General features: G+C 43.0%; 1 protein-coding gene across 2 annotated transcripts in view; it reads left to right on the top strand.

The window, feature by feature from the left end:
- The window catches only part of SRGAP2 (SLIT-ROBO Rho GTPase activating protein 2), a 153,973-nt gene that overhangs the window by 56,094 nt on the left and 80,489 nt on the right, over positions 1 to 17,390 (top strand). For both annotated transcript variants that reach the window (XM_088448563.1, XM_088448564.1), the window contains exon 3: positions 1,426 to 1,618. In XM_088448563.1, the coding sequence (XP_088304689.1) occupies positions 1,426 to 1,618 (193 nt within the window). The remainder of the gene's footprint in view (positions 1 to 1,425; positions 1,619 to 17,390) is intronic.

The following is a 17,390-nucleotide window of genomic DNA, read 5'->3' as shown; positions in this document are numbered from 1 at the left end:
TCCCTATGCAATCAATGTCTTATACAAAAATAAAATACACAGTGTATTTTAATCTGACAATACGATTACTTGGAGTAAAAATAAGGTTGTTTACTGTTCTAATAAAGTTTTTGAAATAATGTAGTTTACCTTCCAAGCAGATTAGGAGTTAAGTCTGTGCACTGCAGCATGAGGGCACATGGGATGATTGTCTGTTGCCCTGGGTCTTGTGGGCTGTCAGGAATCCAGTCATTGTGGGCTCGGCATAGCTGAACAAAGCAGTATTGAGCCCCACTCTGCGCTGCTGCATTGAAATCTGAGTGGGTCAGGAAATTCCTGACATTGCTGTGGGAGCATTGAGACCCACTGCTACTGCTGCAGTAAGTGTGGTGACCTCTTTATTGCAGCCAACCATAAAATCCCATTATCATCAATGGTTTTCATCCAGGCTGGGAGTCCTACCTCTCTGCCATTGCCTTATTTTGGCTTATTTATTGAACTAGCAGAATGCCAGATGGTGAAAACTATAAACTGGTAAAGCAATTTGTACGTGAGCTTTCATATAGAGTGCTAAGCCATATTGGCAACCATTTATATTAAAGGCTACGTAATGCAAGTGAGCTGTATGTCTTGTTCTCCAGCTTCCCTCTGTTTATTTATGTTTTTTCTATCATTTTACATCATTTGATCCTGTTTCACTTTTATTTCTACCATGCTTCTCCAAGATGCACTTAATTCAATAACTGGAGCGCTCATGCAATATTTGTGTATAAGGTGAAGCTTGCTAGGATGGGAGTTTCGCATTACTTCCCTTCATGCCAAGGCACCACTAAAATGTAATCATTAAAATGAGCATGTTCGATTCAGTTGCCTGCTTAATAAATCAAGAGTGAGATTAACGGACTGCATTTTCAGTTCTTTGGCCATTATCAAGTCTAATGAAGTCACTGTCCTAAAGATGTGGGATCAATAGAATATTAAGCTTTACCGTTTTATAAAGCCGCCAGGGTAACACTGAATATTGTATTTAATCTTGAAAAATATTGTGTGTGTGTGTATATGTATGTATGTATGTATGTGTGTGCGTGTGTGTATATATATATATATATATATATATATATATATTACTATTTTTTTATTTTTTAATAAGCTAAGTAATAACTGAATATCTGACCTATCCCCCCAAGGTCTGAGTGAATTTGCTCACCCTCACTCCTGCTGCAGCAGCCTTTGCTTCAAATAGGCAGCTGTGTTGCCAGTTTAGGTGGAATTAGCTTTTTAATTTTCATACTCGTATATATGATTGTTTAAATATCCCTTTTTTTTTTTTTACAAACACCTTATGTCATATGTAAGGCTGTTTGTGATATACTATTGAATTACTGTCCTGTATGTTTATTTAGCCCGACATGTTCACTTAAGACCTTTTTAATTTATTTGTTTTAGAGATCCGAGCCCAGTTGTTGGAGCAGCTGAAATGTCTGGATCAGCAATGTGATCTACGCACCCAGCTTCTTCAGGACTTGCAGGACTTTTTCCGTAAGAAAGCAGAGATCGAGATGGATTATTCACGTAACCTGGAAAAACTCACGGAGCGGTTTCTTTCGAAAACCCGAGGAGCCAAAGACCAGCAGTTCAAGTGAGAAAAAATATTGCTTGATCATTAATTTTGTTACCATATCGTCCACAGGCAAATTGGTTTTAACCTGTCTTAATGTCATCTGACTGGCATGATATGATCAAGTTAGTAGTATGTTGAGCAACCAAACACAGCTGGTGACCCAGTAGATCATCTGGAATCATATGGTTCACATATGGATATCTTGATTGATGCTGAGTTAGAAGTAAAATGGATGTACATCAGGGCTGGATGAAGGTCTGTGGGGGCCCCTATTAAATATGGACAAAATGGGGGTATGCGCAATGTGGTCTATATCGCTCTTAATCGGTACATTCATAAACAGCAATAAGCTAAACTTAGCGCTGTTTGTTAAATACTGAAAGGAGGACTTTTAGCGAGTGACATAACCCCCCAATAATAATGTCCCCCGAGTATTTCCCACAGTAGTAGTGCCCCCTATAATGAAGCCGCTTGCAACCAAAAAAAGAAAACTAATACTTACCTTAGGCCCCTCTCCCGCGTACGCTGCCGTCCGGTCCGCCTGGCTGCTCCTCTGAACTATGGGAGAGACGTCATGACGACTCTCTCATAGTGCACTGTGGAAGCCGGAGCTCAGGATTGAGCTCCAGCCTCCGGCTGCCGATGTGGGAAGCGCCGTGCCGGGGTTAAATGGGCCGGCAGAGGTGGAACTGGTTCAGTCTCCCATTTCCGGCACACTTTAGCCCCGGTGGGTGTGGGTGGCCCTTAATGTGTGGGGGCTCAGCGACGACCGCCCCTAGCGCCCTCCCCCCTCCGGTGTTAATCCGGCCCTGTAGTACATTATTCTGCACAGATAAATACTGTAATTTCTCGCATGCAGAGCTATATGCCTCTCGAGGTAAGTTAGTCTTTGTGTGGTTAACATATGCGCCTGATTTACTAAACACCCTCTATATTAGTCTGTACTTGAACCTGCGCTATACAAGATGCAAATGATATTCCTCCTGACAGGTGTATATTCGCTTACATGCTGATCTGCATGAACACGAACTCTCTGAACTTTGCCTTTTCGATCCTGTGTCATTGCATCCAAATTGCACAGACTCATTGTACATGTGCTTGTTGCACAGTGCAAATTCACGCATTCGTTCTACTCTGCCCCAGAATGTGTGGGGATAGGTGCATCAAGCACAGGACCTTAGGGCCTGATTCAGACCCGCTCGCGAGCGCTGAGCGCTCGCAAGCGGGTCGATGGTGCCCTAGTGCGCATGCGCATGACGGAGGGAGCTCTGTCGTGCGCATGCGCGAGACCCGGGGAGCGACGGGGAAGCCGTTGCTCCAGGTCTCGCACCAAAGGGGGCGTGCTGTCACTCAACATCGACAGCACGCCCTTTGGTGGGCGTGCCGGGGGCGTAGCTGCCAGACGGAGGCGTTCCCATGGGAACGCCTACCGTCTGGGTCCGGCCCCACTGACATCACTAGTGATGTCAGTGGGAGTGATTTTGGCTCTGATAGAGCCAAAATCACTACAGGGCTTGCGGCCACGAGACCCTACCGCAGGGTCTCGTCGCAAGCCCGATGGTCTTGACCATCGCGACCATCATCATGGACGCTCGCATAAGCTGTGGCTGGTAACCCACAGCTATGCGAGCGTCCAAGAGGCCGCTCCAAGTTTAGGTAGGAGGGCCCTGATTCAGAGCGAGCGCTCTGGTCAGAGCGTCCGGCTCTGAATCAGGCCCCTAGTTCAGTATTATGAAGTTTGTTCATTAATATACTATATAAAAAGATCATATTATACATTGCAGTTTTTTCCAGTAAGACACCAGCTTTGAGAGGTGAAATGTATATGCAAAATCATACATTTCTATTGCCTAATATATTGTTTCCTGTAACATAAAGCAATAATGGTCTCCATTCCATTCGTACGACAGGGATATGAATCTGCAGTAGTGAGTATATTAATGGTAAAAGATAGACTGTACCAACATAAAGGCCAGTGGATCAAAATTTACATCTGGCACTAGGTTGGTGGTGCTGCCAGTATGTTACAGTGTCACTGTTTGAAAGGTGCGAAGAGACAAAGAAAATCCTCTTATTTTGGGGCACTCTTTTTCTCACACAAATTGATAGGTTATAAATAAAGTTTATATATTATCAAAAACAGCAATTGGATGTTAATGAAACAAATGTTTAAAAGATTATTTAAAAAATTACCATGTATAGAATAAACAAGAGTTTTTTTTTCTTTGCCTCTTCGCAACTTTCAATCAAACTCCATTAGTAACCTGGCAGAGCTTGGGGTCATTATTTTATTTAAAATTGGGGCTTACTTCATTTAAACAAAATAACAAATCTGGATATTTTCTTCTTTAATGAAACCCAGGCCATACACTTGATGAGGGGCACTGAATTTAGTCCTGTTACGCAGGTATCTGGCATATGTCTCTTCCTGACCATTCTAGTAAACAGCAATGTTTTGTACAGAGGCTGCTGGAATTCCTTACATTCCAGTTGCAGCAGGGAGAGCACCAGGGGACCAAGCAGTTAGTTTCAGTGGAAAAAATTTTGCTCCAGAAATGTGGGTCGTGGTTGTCGTGGATTAGGAAAGGTTGTGGCAAGAGTCACTATGTGAGTGCCTACAGTGGCAGAGCCTTCTTCCTAAGTGTCTGCATTACTGAGGATGTGAATTCAGCCTTAGTGGAAGGAAGTGGTAAAGGTCTCTCCTCATGAGACATACTACTACCAGTATGGGAGAAAGGGTTGATTTTATCCCCTCCACAACAAGTGTGGTGTTTTTTGTTTGTTTTTTGTTTTTGATTTTTTTTTATTTTTTTACTGTTATTAATCAGAAGCATAATAGCATTTATCTTATTTTATGTAGTTTTGCTATGGCATGTAAAATTTAGGTTAATTGATGAGAGGTGTTTTCACACAGGTGATTTAAGAAGGAAGTCTAGGAACAGACCGCTTTGTACCTGATGGAAGGGGTCATGTTGGAGGGTCTGCTATGATCAGTGCTTGAAGTGTGCTGGTATGAGACTGTATGACATACCGGCACTTCTACACTTGCACTGTCCTTTAGAGTTTTTCCACAATCTTCAAGCACGTGCCTGGGGAGCATTCCCTGGGGTCCAGCACACTGGACTCTGTATTTTACACCCAAAGAGCCCCCTGCATCGGCTCCCCTGCACTACTGCTCCTCTCCTTTCACATACACTGATCATCCCTGGAACCCAGAGGTAGCTGCACTCACTGCCGCTGCTCTGATCAACCCGGCCCACATCTACTCGGACTGTGGCTCTAGTCCCCACTTCCTCACCTCCAGTCAGTCACTCTGCTACTCTCCTTAATCCTGGACACACCTACGGCCCATCCGCTGCTATACAGACCCTGGCTGCCGCTGCTGCACTTGCCCTGGCCCGCTGCTGCTATCAGTAATCCTGGTCCCCCTCTGATCGCTTCCACCTCGACGTGATCCTGCCTCCATTTCCAGCAGCTCTCTGGGACCTCCCACCTTAGCTACCCTGCCGGTACTCATTGTAGAGTCCCGTACCCCCTCTGCAGTCTGCTGTCTCCGAAGGTTACTGCTGCCTCTCTCCTGCGACTCGGGTTGTTAAAGTGCTGAGACCTTCCGCCCACCACCATCTCTTAACTACGTGGCTCCTCCCGGTCTTCTGTCTGCCAGACTGGCCTTGGTGTAAGTCCTATCATCATTCTCTATTATGAACTTTGCCCGCTATACCCCTCTACCAACCAACCGTCCCACCCTTCCTTTATTAGGTGCTCCCACGCTGACTCCCTGGACCTCTCATGGTACTAGTAAACTACTATTGGTACTCTCTACCAGTACTCACCTGCTATTTTTAGTATTTTCTTCTGTTACTGCCTTATTTAATTGCCTTTTACCTACTGTATTATCTATTGTATTTACTGCCTTATTACATACTGTAATTAATGACTTATCTCATTGCTTTTACCTACTGTATTATTGACTGTGAATGCACACTGTACATCCTACCCCCTCTAATCCTCCTCCTACTACCCCCGATCCACTCTCCCCTTCTTCTATCCCTCCACTCTCTACTATCTACTTCAGTCGTCTGCTACTAGGTCTACTCGCTTTCTTCCCATACTCATTCTCACCACCTGTCCTTGTCTCTTTTCGAAAGCCACCACACCCTTTCACACGAACAACCCAGCCAATTTCACCCATATCTCTCCTCTTTCCTCTCTTGCCTCTTCCTTTGTCCTCTGGAATTCCAGAACAAACTATCCACAACCTCCTTAATTTCCAACTCTTTTTCACCTTCTTGCAGAAACCTGGCACTCCACTGACCCTATTTTATAGGGCTTCTTATTCACCCACTTTGTTAGACTTGATGAGCGCCCATTTGTCAGGGTGGGTCTCCTCATATCCCCAAACTGTACCTGTCGTATAATAATCCCCTGAACCCTCCTATTCTTTCTCTTTAAAGTCCACTCTATTCGTCTCTTCTACCCCATCCATCTCCATGTCTTTGTTCTCTACCGTTCTCCTGGCCCCAATTTCCAATATCTTGATAATTTTGTTGCCTGGCTTTCCCATTATCTCTCCTCTGACCTCCCCTCCATCATCCTAGGACCTCCACTCCATCATCCTAGGACACTTTAACATCCTCACCAACCCAGCATCCTATAAACTTCTTCTCTCCCTTTGTTCCTTTTTTAGCCTTTCTCAATGGAACTCCTGCTGATCCACCACTTTGGCTGCTTTCTTGACCTTGTTTTCTCCCACCTGTGTACTCTGTCTGACTTTTCCAACTCTGACTTCCCACTCTCTAACCACTATTAAATCATTCAATTTTCCATACCCCCACTTCTAAATTTCCACTTCAACCACAGGCTATGATCATATCCATTGATTAATCTCCGATTTCAAAGTCATACACAAAGGGACCGAATCTGCAATATTTTGCACTGTGCATACATCGGAGGCAGACATATACGTGCCTCAGCAGATCTGCAGGCTATTCTGTGTAGCGCTGAAGTCGGCATGATCTCCTCCACTTTCTGCTGAATGAGTGTAACTGGGCTACTCGTGTAGACTTGGAATTGCGACCTATTCAGAGGTGAATGTATGCAGAGATCCATCGATTTCAGACTGATGCCTTGCACCCAGGATAGGACTGGTTTAATTGCCTGCTGATAGTGCTGATGGCTCCTTTAAGCGGATGTATAGGGGCAGTACAGCCCCATAGATGCGGACCACTCTGAATACAGGCGGAAATTCACATCTATCATTCAAGCACACAATGTGGCCTAGGATACAGTTATGTTCCTAAAATTTTGACTCTTCGTTATAACTTACATTAGCGAAATTGGTCAGAATAGGATCGTATGAGTTTTTCAATATAGTCAATACAAATATGAGTATTTTTTCTTGAGACTGGGTGAACCTCATGTCACAGGTATAACCCAGCTGGATATTTGTACAAATAACAAAATGTGATCTGCCGCATGGATGCACTATTCAATTTTTCAGGTGAATTTCACTATTGTAAGATCACTTTTTTTTTTTTTTTTTTACCATCCAATTTGAGGCCTGGTGGTGAAGGCCCTCCAACACCGCCGAGACCCCTACTCCAAAGGGGTAGAGCTGAAGATATTTTGGTGCTTTTACAACACACCAAAAAGCTGGGCGCTAATCAAAAAAATCTTACTATAGTCACACACAGCAGCACACACCAGTAGGTTGTGTATACCTACTTAAAAAACAAATTTTCCTAGGAAAATCTGTAATTGCCACTGAAGATAACCAAATAGTGGTGCGCTAATATTAAAGATAATTAACACACTAAACTTGCATTGACAGGGCAGGATTTAAACCAAGACGCCAATATTATACACAATATACTTTATATCAAAAACAAATGACAGTGTACATATAAATATAAAACAAATAAACACACATAAAATATGCATAAAAAATTAGACCACAATTCGGATCCTTATTTATCTATACTTGGACCCAGCGTCTAGTCCATAGTGCCACAATAATGTATTAGTTTTTAAATCACTTAGTACTCACCAGACTTGTAAATATAGGGAAGTCCTTTTAATAGTCCCACGGACCAATTTTCTCCGCTTTAGTAATAGCAAGGGACATTCGCAGTGACAGTCCTTTAATATAAAGAACTTTTATTGTAGATAATCCCAATCAGCCCGCACATATATTTAGAAGGCTCCGGTTTTGATGGTACATAGAGGCTCCAATAAAGTCAACCTGTGACCGCCACTTTTCAGCCATTTGTACACTCCGAATGCTGGAGAACTGTCTCCGTTGGACTTCCAAGCGACCAGCTTCAATGGTTTACAGAGGCATAATTAAGTCAGCCTGTGACCGCCTCTCTCTTACCGCCCGTGTGCTCCTAGTCCTGGAGGTCCATCTCTGTTTGTATACACACGGCTCACTGTATCCATATAACACGACTTCCAATTGAAGTAGGAGAATGTCTGGTAAGGAATAGTGACACAAAAGCAGAGATACCTTGCTATTACTAAAACGGAGAAAATTGGTCCGTGGGACTATTAAAAGGACTTCCCTATATTTACAAGTCTGGTGAGAACTAAGTGATTTAAAAACTAATACATTATTGTGGCACTATGGACTAGATGCTGGGTCCAAGTATAGATATATGAAGATATGAATTGTGGTCTAATTTTTTTATGCATATTTTATGTGTGTTTATTTGTTTTATATTTATATGTACACTGTCATTTGTTATTTGTTTTTGATAGAAAGTATATTGTGTATAATATTGGCGTCTTGGTTTAAATCCTGCCCTGTCAATGCAATTTTAGTGTGTTTAATTATCTTTAATATTAGCGCACCACTATTTCATTTTGGTGCTTTTGCCAGAACACACACTCAGAATGGAGAAGAGCAGTGGGCCCAAGAGCAGCATCGCCAAACCCATACTAAAATTTTGATATGTGGCCCAGCAATTCCTGTTCTGCCCTGGTTACCATTATCCAATTCTGCTTGTCCTAATACCCTAACTTTGATAGAGGTTTTGATAGAACCACTTATTCAGCAAGTAAATAGCTATATTAAGACTAGAATGTTAACCTGTCGGGTAGATTTATAAGGAGAAAAAAACGACACAAATGTTTAAGAAGCTTTTTATCAAGAGTGCACATAACATTTAGTGAGATTTCAGAGGCAGCATGTTGGCTGGGTGACCAGGTGGACATGATGTTCCTATAGAGATGGAAAACAGAAGGTCACACTCCGGGGGATAGAGATGTGCAGGGAAGAGAGAGGATAAAAGGTCCAAAAATACAGTAGCAGGCCACTATAATCAGGCATGAAGGATGTGAGATTTATCTCTTTTGCTTTTAGCCATAAATCTACTTTTTTTAATATCTCTTTGATCCATGGAGTTAAAAAAATAAATAAAAAAGTGTATAAGTACATCTGGTAGTCCTTTATGCATCATTCTACCATTAAATGTTTTTCTTCTCAAATTTCACATACTCATCATTTAGAAAAACACATTTATTCTGTAGGAAACTTCCAAATAGTCACTACTTTTTAACCAATTACCTGACACGCTCACATACCATGCTGTCACATTGCGTCCCCGTCTGTTATGGAAGTACAGATCTCCATCCTTGTCACCCGGGAAGTGACAGTCTGTTTTTGTATATGATGACGCAGTCTGTTTTTGTATAGTATGCTGATATCTGCGTGTGCACTCTCTGCTGCGCCATGCAATAAGGTGAGGGGGCGTAAAGGGAGTTGGGCATCTTTTGGCACTGGGGGTGGGTTATGCCCAACAAAAAGGGTTTTTGGTGGGGATGGGGGCTTATATAAAGTGACACATGTGAAGGGGGGAGGTACCAATACAGTATGGTTCCAAAGACCCCAGCAGGCGTGGAGGCTCTGCCACTGGAATCTATTGCCATTAGGAGGCTGGGAGGGTGATACTTCTGGGGTTTTGCCACTGGAGGGTGATTGTGTACAGTGGGGCCCTCTGGAGAATATATATAGTGTGTGTGTGTGTGTGTGTGTGTGTGTATATATATATATATATATATATATGTATGTATGTATGTATGTATATATATATATATATATATATAATGTGTGTGTAATGTCAAAGTCTGCACTAAAAGCTTCGTGTACAAATTGCAGTGGTGCTCCTCATGACTCCCAAAGGGTAGACCAAAAATATTAAACATAGAAAAAAGGGCACTCACCAGGTAGTTGAAAGATAAAATCGCATCTTTATTGAAAACTCACAAAAAAATCGTCATAGTAGTCGACGTTTCGGTTCTCTCAGGAACAGTCATCAGGACAGCAACATAGATGCAAAGAGGAAAATGCTTCACCACATATGAATGTATGTGTGTGTGTGTAATATATAAAATATACACACACACACACACACAATCACACAATCACAATTTCTGACTGGTTGTCCGTTAAGGGGTCTTTTTTAATTTATTTTGATTACATAAAAGAATTTGGTTGCCTTTTCTTTTCTTTTTTTTCCTCTTGTCTTTGATCTATGATATATGAAGTGTCTTATACAGTGTGTAATGGCTTTCTGTGGACTTCCTGCATGTATTTTCAATTGAAAAAGGAGAAGAATGTGGAAGTCCTGTAAGTTGTGAGGCAGGGCCTCCATGGCTCAAGGCCCCCATACATCAGAGATTGATTGCAGCAATCGTGCAATTTGCAATCGGTTGTGTATAAAAAGCTTTCCCTTTTTCAATCGATTGCAGAATTGCCACATAAAATTTAAAAAGACTGCTCTCATGCTGCGTGCGCACTTGCAGTGGCTAATTTTTGCATACCCATGAAACAATGGTCAAACATACAGACACGCCTGCGTTATTCTGACCACCCCCCAAACGCAGACAACCTGTCACTCCGTGTGCAATGTATTCCTTTGTGCGCTCGTAATCGCAATGTGATCACAGCGCATGCACAATGCGGATTATACGTATGCACGATGGAAAATAATCACTTGATCTGGGTACGTAATCGCCATTTTCTCCATTGCTGAATCAGGCCCTTGGTCTGCAACAATGTTTAGGAAGGTGATAAATGTCAAAGTTTCTAAGCAGAACATTGTCCAGAGCATCACACTTCCAACATTTCTGATGTGCCCATTGTAGGTGCTTTCGGTGGTGGACAGGGTTCAGTATGGCCATGGAGCCCCATACGCAGCAAGCTGCGATGCACTGTTTGTACTGACACCGTTCTATCGTAGCCAGCATTCACTTTTTCAGCAATATCTGCTACAGTAGCTCCTCTGTGGGATAGGACCAGATGGGTTAGCCTTTGCTCCTCACACACATCAAAGAGCCTTGGGCGCCCATGACCCTGTCACCTGTTGACAGGTTTTTCTTTCTTAGACCACTTTTGGTATGTACTAATCATTGCACACTGGGAACACCCCATAAAACTTGCCATTTTGGAATTGGACAGACCCTCATGTAGCCATCACAATTTGGCCGGTGTGTATATCTAAAACACACAAACCATTGGAAGCCCCAGCACTCCTGAACAAATGATAAGGTTACTTACTGCGGTGCCCTCCGATAAACACCCAATATTCACAAACTGGAACTAAGTGGCACTCAAAGGACTCTTATTTACACTGATGACAAGTTTGCAATCTCCAATGTTTCGGGGACAACCTCCGTCTTCAGGGACACATGGACTTTTTCCGAAACGTTGGAAACAAACAACTTTTATTAACACTGATTACAAGTCTGCTGAGTGCCGCCTGGTTCTAGTGTGTGTGTGTGTGTGTGTGTGTGTGTGTGTATATATATATATATATATATATATATATATATATATATATATATATATATATATATATATATACAGTCAGGTGCATAAATATTGGGACTTTGACAGAATTTTCATATTTTGGCCTCTATTCACCACCACAATGGCTTTGAAATGACACAAACAAGATGTGCTTTAACTGCAGACTTTCAGATTTAATTTGAGGGTAATTACATCCAAATCAGGTGAACTGTGTAGGAATTACAATGGTTTCTATATGTGCATCCCACTTTTTAAGGGGCCAAAAGTAATGGGACAAACTAAACAATCCTAAATCTAACTTTCACTTTTTAATACTTTGTTACAAATCCATTGCAGGCAATTACAGCCTGAAGTCTGGAACACATAGACATCACCAGACGCTGGGTTTCATCCCTGGTGATGCTCTGCCAAGCCTCTACTGCAAATGTCTTCAGTTCCTGCTTGTTCTTGGGGCATTTTCCCTTCAGTTTTGTCTTCATCAAGTGAAATGCATGCTCAATCGGATTCAGGTCAGGGGATTGACTTGGCCTTTGCATAACATTCCACTTTTTAGCCTTAAAAAACTCTTTGGTTGCTTTTGCAGTATGCTTCGGGTCATTGTCCATCTGCACTGTGAAGCGCCGTCCAATAGGTTCTGAAGCATTTGACTGAATATGAGCATATAATATTGCCCGAAACACTTCAGAATTCATTCTGCTGCTTTTGTCAGCAGTCACATCATCAATAAATACAAGGGAACCAGTTCCATTGGCAGCCATACATGTCCACGCCATGACACTACCACCACCATGCTTCACTGATGAGGTGGTATGTTTTGGATCATGAGTAGTTCCTTTCCTTCTCCATACTCTTCTCTTCCCATCACTCTGGTACAAGTTGATCTTTGTCTCATCTGTCCATAGGATGTTGTTCCAGAACTGTAATGGCTTTATTAGATGTTGTTTGGCAAACTCTAATCTGGTCTTCCTGTTTTTGTGGCTCACCAATGGTTTACATATTGTGGTGAACCCTCTATATTCACTCTTGTGAAGTCTTCTCTTGATTGTTGACTTTGAAACATATACACCTACCTCCTGGAGAGTGTTCTGGATTTGGCCAACTGTTGTGAAGGGGTTTTTCTTCACCAGGGAAATAATTCTTCTGTCATCCACCACAGTTGTTTTCCATGGTCTTCCGGGTCGTTTGGTGTTGCTGAGCTCTCCGGTACGTTCTTTCTTTTTAAGAATGTTCCAAACAGTTGATTTGGCCACACCTAATAGTGACAGCTCTTTGGATCTCATATTGAGAGTCGACACCAACTGATTCCAAATGCAAATGTCACACCTAGAATCAACTCCAGACCTTTTACCTGCTTAATTGATAATGAAATAACAAGGGAATAGCCCACACCTGTCCATGAAATAGCTTTTGAGTTGATAGTCCCATTACTTTTGGCCCCTTAAAAAGTGGGAGGCACATATAGAAACCATTGTAATTCCTACACAGTTCACCTGATTTGGATGTAATTACCCTCAAATTAAATCTGAAAGTCCACAGTTAAAGCACATCTTGTTTGTTTCATTTCAAAGCCATAGTGGTGGTGAATAGAGGCCAAAATATGAAAATTCTGTCAATGTCCCAACATTTATGCACCTATGTATATGTGTGTGTGTGTATATATATATATATATATATATATATATTTATTACAGTGTGTATGTGTATACATACACACACACATACACACACACACACACACACACCCGTTCAAAATTTTGGGGTCACCCAGACAGTTTCGTGTTTTTTACATGAAGACTGACTTTTATTTATCAAGTGATCAAGTGGGTTGAAAGACGAATAGAGCATATAGTCAAGACATTGGCAAGGTTTATTTGAAATAATAATTTTGTCTTTCAAACTTTGCTTTTGTCAAAGAATGCTCCTTTTGCAGCAATTACAGCATTGCAGACCTTTGGCATTCTGGCTGTTAATTTGTTGAGCTAATCTGAAGAAATTTCACCCCACGCTTCCTGAAGCACCTCCCACAAGTTGGATTGGCTTGATGGGCACTTCTTGCGTACCATACGGTCAAGCTGCTCCCACTACAGCTCAATGGGGTTGAGATCTAGTGACTGCGCTGGCCATTCCATTACAGACAGAATACCAGCTGCCAGCTTCTTCCCTAAATAGTTCTTGCATAATTTGGAGGTGTGCTTTGGGTCATTGTCCTGTTGGAGGAGGAAATTGGCTCCAATCAAGCGCTGTCCACAGGGTATGGCATTGCGTTGCACAATGGAGTGATAACCTTCCTTATTCAGAATCCCTTTTACCTTGTACAAATCTCCCACTTTACCAGCACCAAAGCAGCCCCAGACCATCACATTACCACCACCATGCTTGACAGATGGCATCAGGCACTCTTCCAGCATCTTTTCACTTGTTCTGCATCTCACAAATGTTCAAAACACTTCAAACTTCGATTCGTCTGTCCATAACACTTTTTTCCAATCTTCCTCTGTCCAATGTCTGTGTTCTTTTGCCCATATTAATCTTTTCCTATTATTGGCCAGTCTCAGATATGGCTTTTTCTTTGCCACTCTGCCTAGAAGGCCAGCATCCCAGAGTCTCCTCTTCACTGTAGACGTTGACACTGGCGTTTTGCTGGTCCCATTTAATGAAGCTGCCAGTTGAGGACTTGTCAGGCATCTATTTCTCAAACTACAGACTCTAATGTAAATCTTCTTGCACTGTTGTGCATCGGGGCCTCCCACTTCTTTCTACTCTGGTCAGAGCCTGTTTGTGCTGTTCTCTGAAGGGAGTAGGAAATGTTCAGTTCCTTGGCAATTTCTCGCATGGAATAGCCGTAATTTCTAAGAACAAGAATAGACGGTCGAGTTTCACATGAAAGTTCTCTTTTTCTGGCCATTTGGAGAGAGTAATCGAACCCACAAATGTGATGCTCCAGATACTCAACTAGCTCAAAGGAAGGGGAGTTTTATAGCTTCTCTAATGAGCAAATAAAGGTTTTCAAGGGTTTTCTAATCATCCGTTAGTCTTCTAACGTGCTTAGCAAACACAATGTACCATTTGAACACTGGAGTGATGGTTGCTGGAAATGGGCCTCTATACACCTATGTAGCTATTCCTTTAAAAAAAAAGACGTTTGCAGCTAGTGTAGTAATTTACCACACTAACAACGTATAGAGTGTATTTCTGATTAATTTAATGTTATCTTCATTGAAAAAAAACTGCTTTTCTTTTAAAAATAAGGAAATTACTAAGTGACCCCAAACTTTTGAACTGTGTGTGTTTGTGTGTGTATATATGTACACACACACACACACACAATGGTAGATGACCGGCACTCTATATAAACTATAGCTTTAAACCCGGGTGCCCTCCTAGGAATCATTTAGACTCCAAAAGTACAATACTTGCAACATAGGGCGGCACTCCCCGGATTTAAAAAAAAGTTCAGACAGACACCAACTATGTCATCAACGTTTCAGATGTATTGTCACATTTATCGCCAGGATGAGATTTTTAATGTCAGTGATGACGGCCATACCTGGGCGGGTCTTCAGAGGGTTCAGGACCAGAGACTCCTAAGCCACCTTCATGGACGCACTGGCAGGAAGATGGGACTCAAGCTGGTGGATCTCTTTTCCCTGATTTCCCTCCTTCCAAAGGTCCTCAGAAAATTCAAGCATGGAGGCACAACAGTAATACTAATGGCTCCTGCTTGGCTTAAACGTCATTGGTTCAAGGACAAACTGAATTTATCCTTTAGATATTCCATTTCCTCTTCCTTTATGGCCAGATTTGTTAGTGCAGGGTCCCTGTCTGCATCCGGACTTTCCTCGTCTGTCCTTGACGGGGTAGCTCTTAAGGCTTCCACCTTAAGAGCCAAAGGTTTCTCCAGCTCTGTTAAACTATACTTGGGCCACGAAAGCCTTCCTCTGCCCACATCTGTTAGAGAGTTTGGTATTCTGTTGGGTGTTCTAGGCTGGTTTAGACTTTGACCTGCACTCCCAGGGTGGCTAGGCTGAGACCAGTCTGGTTTCAAAAGAGAATTGCTTATTTGCTGGAGGTTATAATTATTTTTTCAGGGGGTTCCCAGAGTTCAGCCATATAATCGTCATATAATCACGCACATAGAGATAACAAAAGATAGGTCTTTTCTGTCTATATATAGGTTTCTGTGTGCTTGATTATATGACTATAAGCTTTTAGTATGCACATTGCAAAGATGTTTGTTAAACCTATAATGTTACACTATATATAGTAAGGTTTGACTTTTTGTCTTTTTGATACTCGTAGGCATCCGTAACCATAGCTTTTGCTTGTTACCTTGGTGACTGGGAGCATGTCACTATTGACGTCATAGCAGCCGCGTTTTCGGCTGGTGTTGGCGTCAAGTTCACTTGGTGTAAGAATGTACTTAAGGTAAGATTGTTTAATCATTATCTTTTTGTTTCCTGTCGAAAGAACTGATAAATAGTTCTGAAACGTTGATAAATACATTACGAGTATTTGAGTGTTTCTTGAAGTCGTCGTTAGTGCCGTCTATACCCACTGCTTGAACACTCCTTTCCCTGCAAGGAGAGGTAAAGAGGAGGGCACCAGGTGCCAATACTAACCTTTACATAACCGGCATCCTGCATATTTTTATATATATAATATATATGTGCGGTGAGGTCAATTGCTGGCGAGACACACATGGGGATGGGTCTGAGTGCTGGGAGCCTGTCTCACCCTCTACTCACTGTAACTCTACCCTCACTACACTTAGCTTCAGTGTCCATTGATTATCCTACCTGCATCACTGTGTCTTCTATTGTTGCTGAGCTCCAATCTCTAAACACTGCAGTGCACTTCCTGGTCACATGACACATACAAGGTGCACATCAGTGCTCAAGGCATGCCCCCCATACTAAGAGGCATGCCTTTATAGCTCTTTCTGTGCAGCTTACTGCCCGTGGTGTGGCCTCGCCCCCACCCAGCTCTGCAAGCAGTGGCTGACAATACAGAAGCGAGGCTGAGCTGTTGCTGCCTCATTTCTCATCTCCCTGCAGTCCCAGGGAGCTCCACAAAGCTGGTGAGTGTTAAGTGCAGCAGCTCCTGCCCTCTTACCTGAGGGGGGCTGCTTCTGGTCCCGGCGCCTGCACAATGAATGTCAGGCACCGGCACATGCGAATGAGCGGCAGTAGCACCGCGCATGCGCATAACACTAGACAGCTTCTCGAGGCTGCATTGGTAGCAGCCCCGAGAAACCTTGTAGGGCTGCTCGAAAGGCAGAGCAGCAGCTTCCACTGGAAGCCGCTCTCTGCTTATGGCAGCCCAGACTGGCAGTCCCAGTGGGAGGATACACCTCCCCCTGGGGCTGCCTGTCCTGTGCGTGACTGGCAGGTAGCTCATCTTATAGGAAGCCACCTTCAGTCACAGTATAGCTAGTGCAGTCACAGACTGTACTGGCTCACTGAAGTAGAGGATTTTACTGGGGGAGCTGCAGCCTCGCAGCCCCTAGGTAAAATCCACCACTGGTGTTAACTATAAAAATTATTACAATAAACAAACAAAATATTTATAACTATTAACTTATAAATATCATCTTTTTCTACTTCAGGGTCCATAGGGATCCACAAGGACACCATGGGGATAATGTGGTTGGAGTGATCCAGGCACCAAACAGTTAAGCTTTCAGCTCCTAGGATGGCCCTGGTCCTCCTCCACATATACCCCGCCACAGGCATCCAGTTGTTTGTTTGGTGCTGCAGGATTTAGACGCACCTTTGTAACGGGGACTGCTCCCTGCCCTATTTCTGAAGGGCAGAAAGCACCCTGCCCTCCACTGCGGCGCCCCGCTGAAAATGCCTGCGGGTTCTGCCAGCTGGCAGAGCAGCAGTCATGCCACATGCGCCCGGCATCCATTCACTGTGACCGCGGCGCTTTGGGGCTGTCCGGCATGTCTATAAGTGCTGGGCACGCCACCAAGAGTGACAA

Source organism: Taudactylus pleione, unplaced genomic scaffold (assembly GCF_031769625.1).
Source record: "Taudactylus pleione unplaced genomic scaffold, aTauple2 ptg000458l, whole genome shotgun sequence".
Taxonomy (NCBI): domain Eukaryota; kingdom Metazoa; phylum Chordata; class Amphibia; order Anura; family Myobatrachidae; genus Taudactylus; species Taudactylus pleione.
Note: the sequence above shows the minus strand (reverse complement) of the source record. Positions and strands in the feature narration are given on the sequence as shown.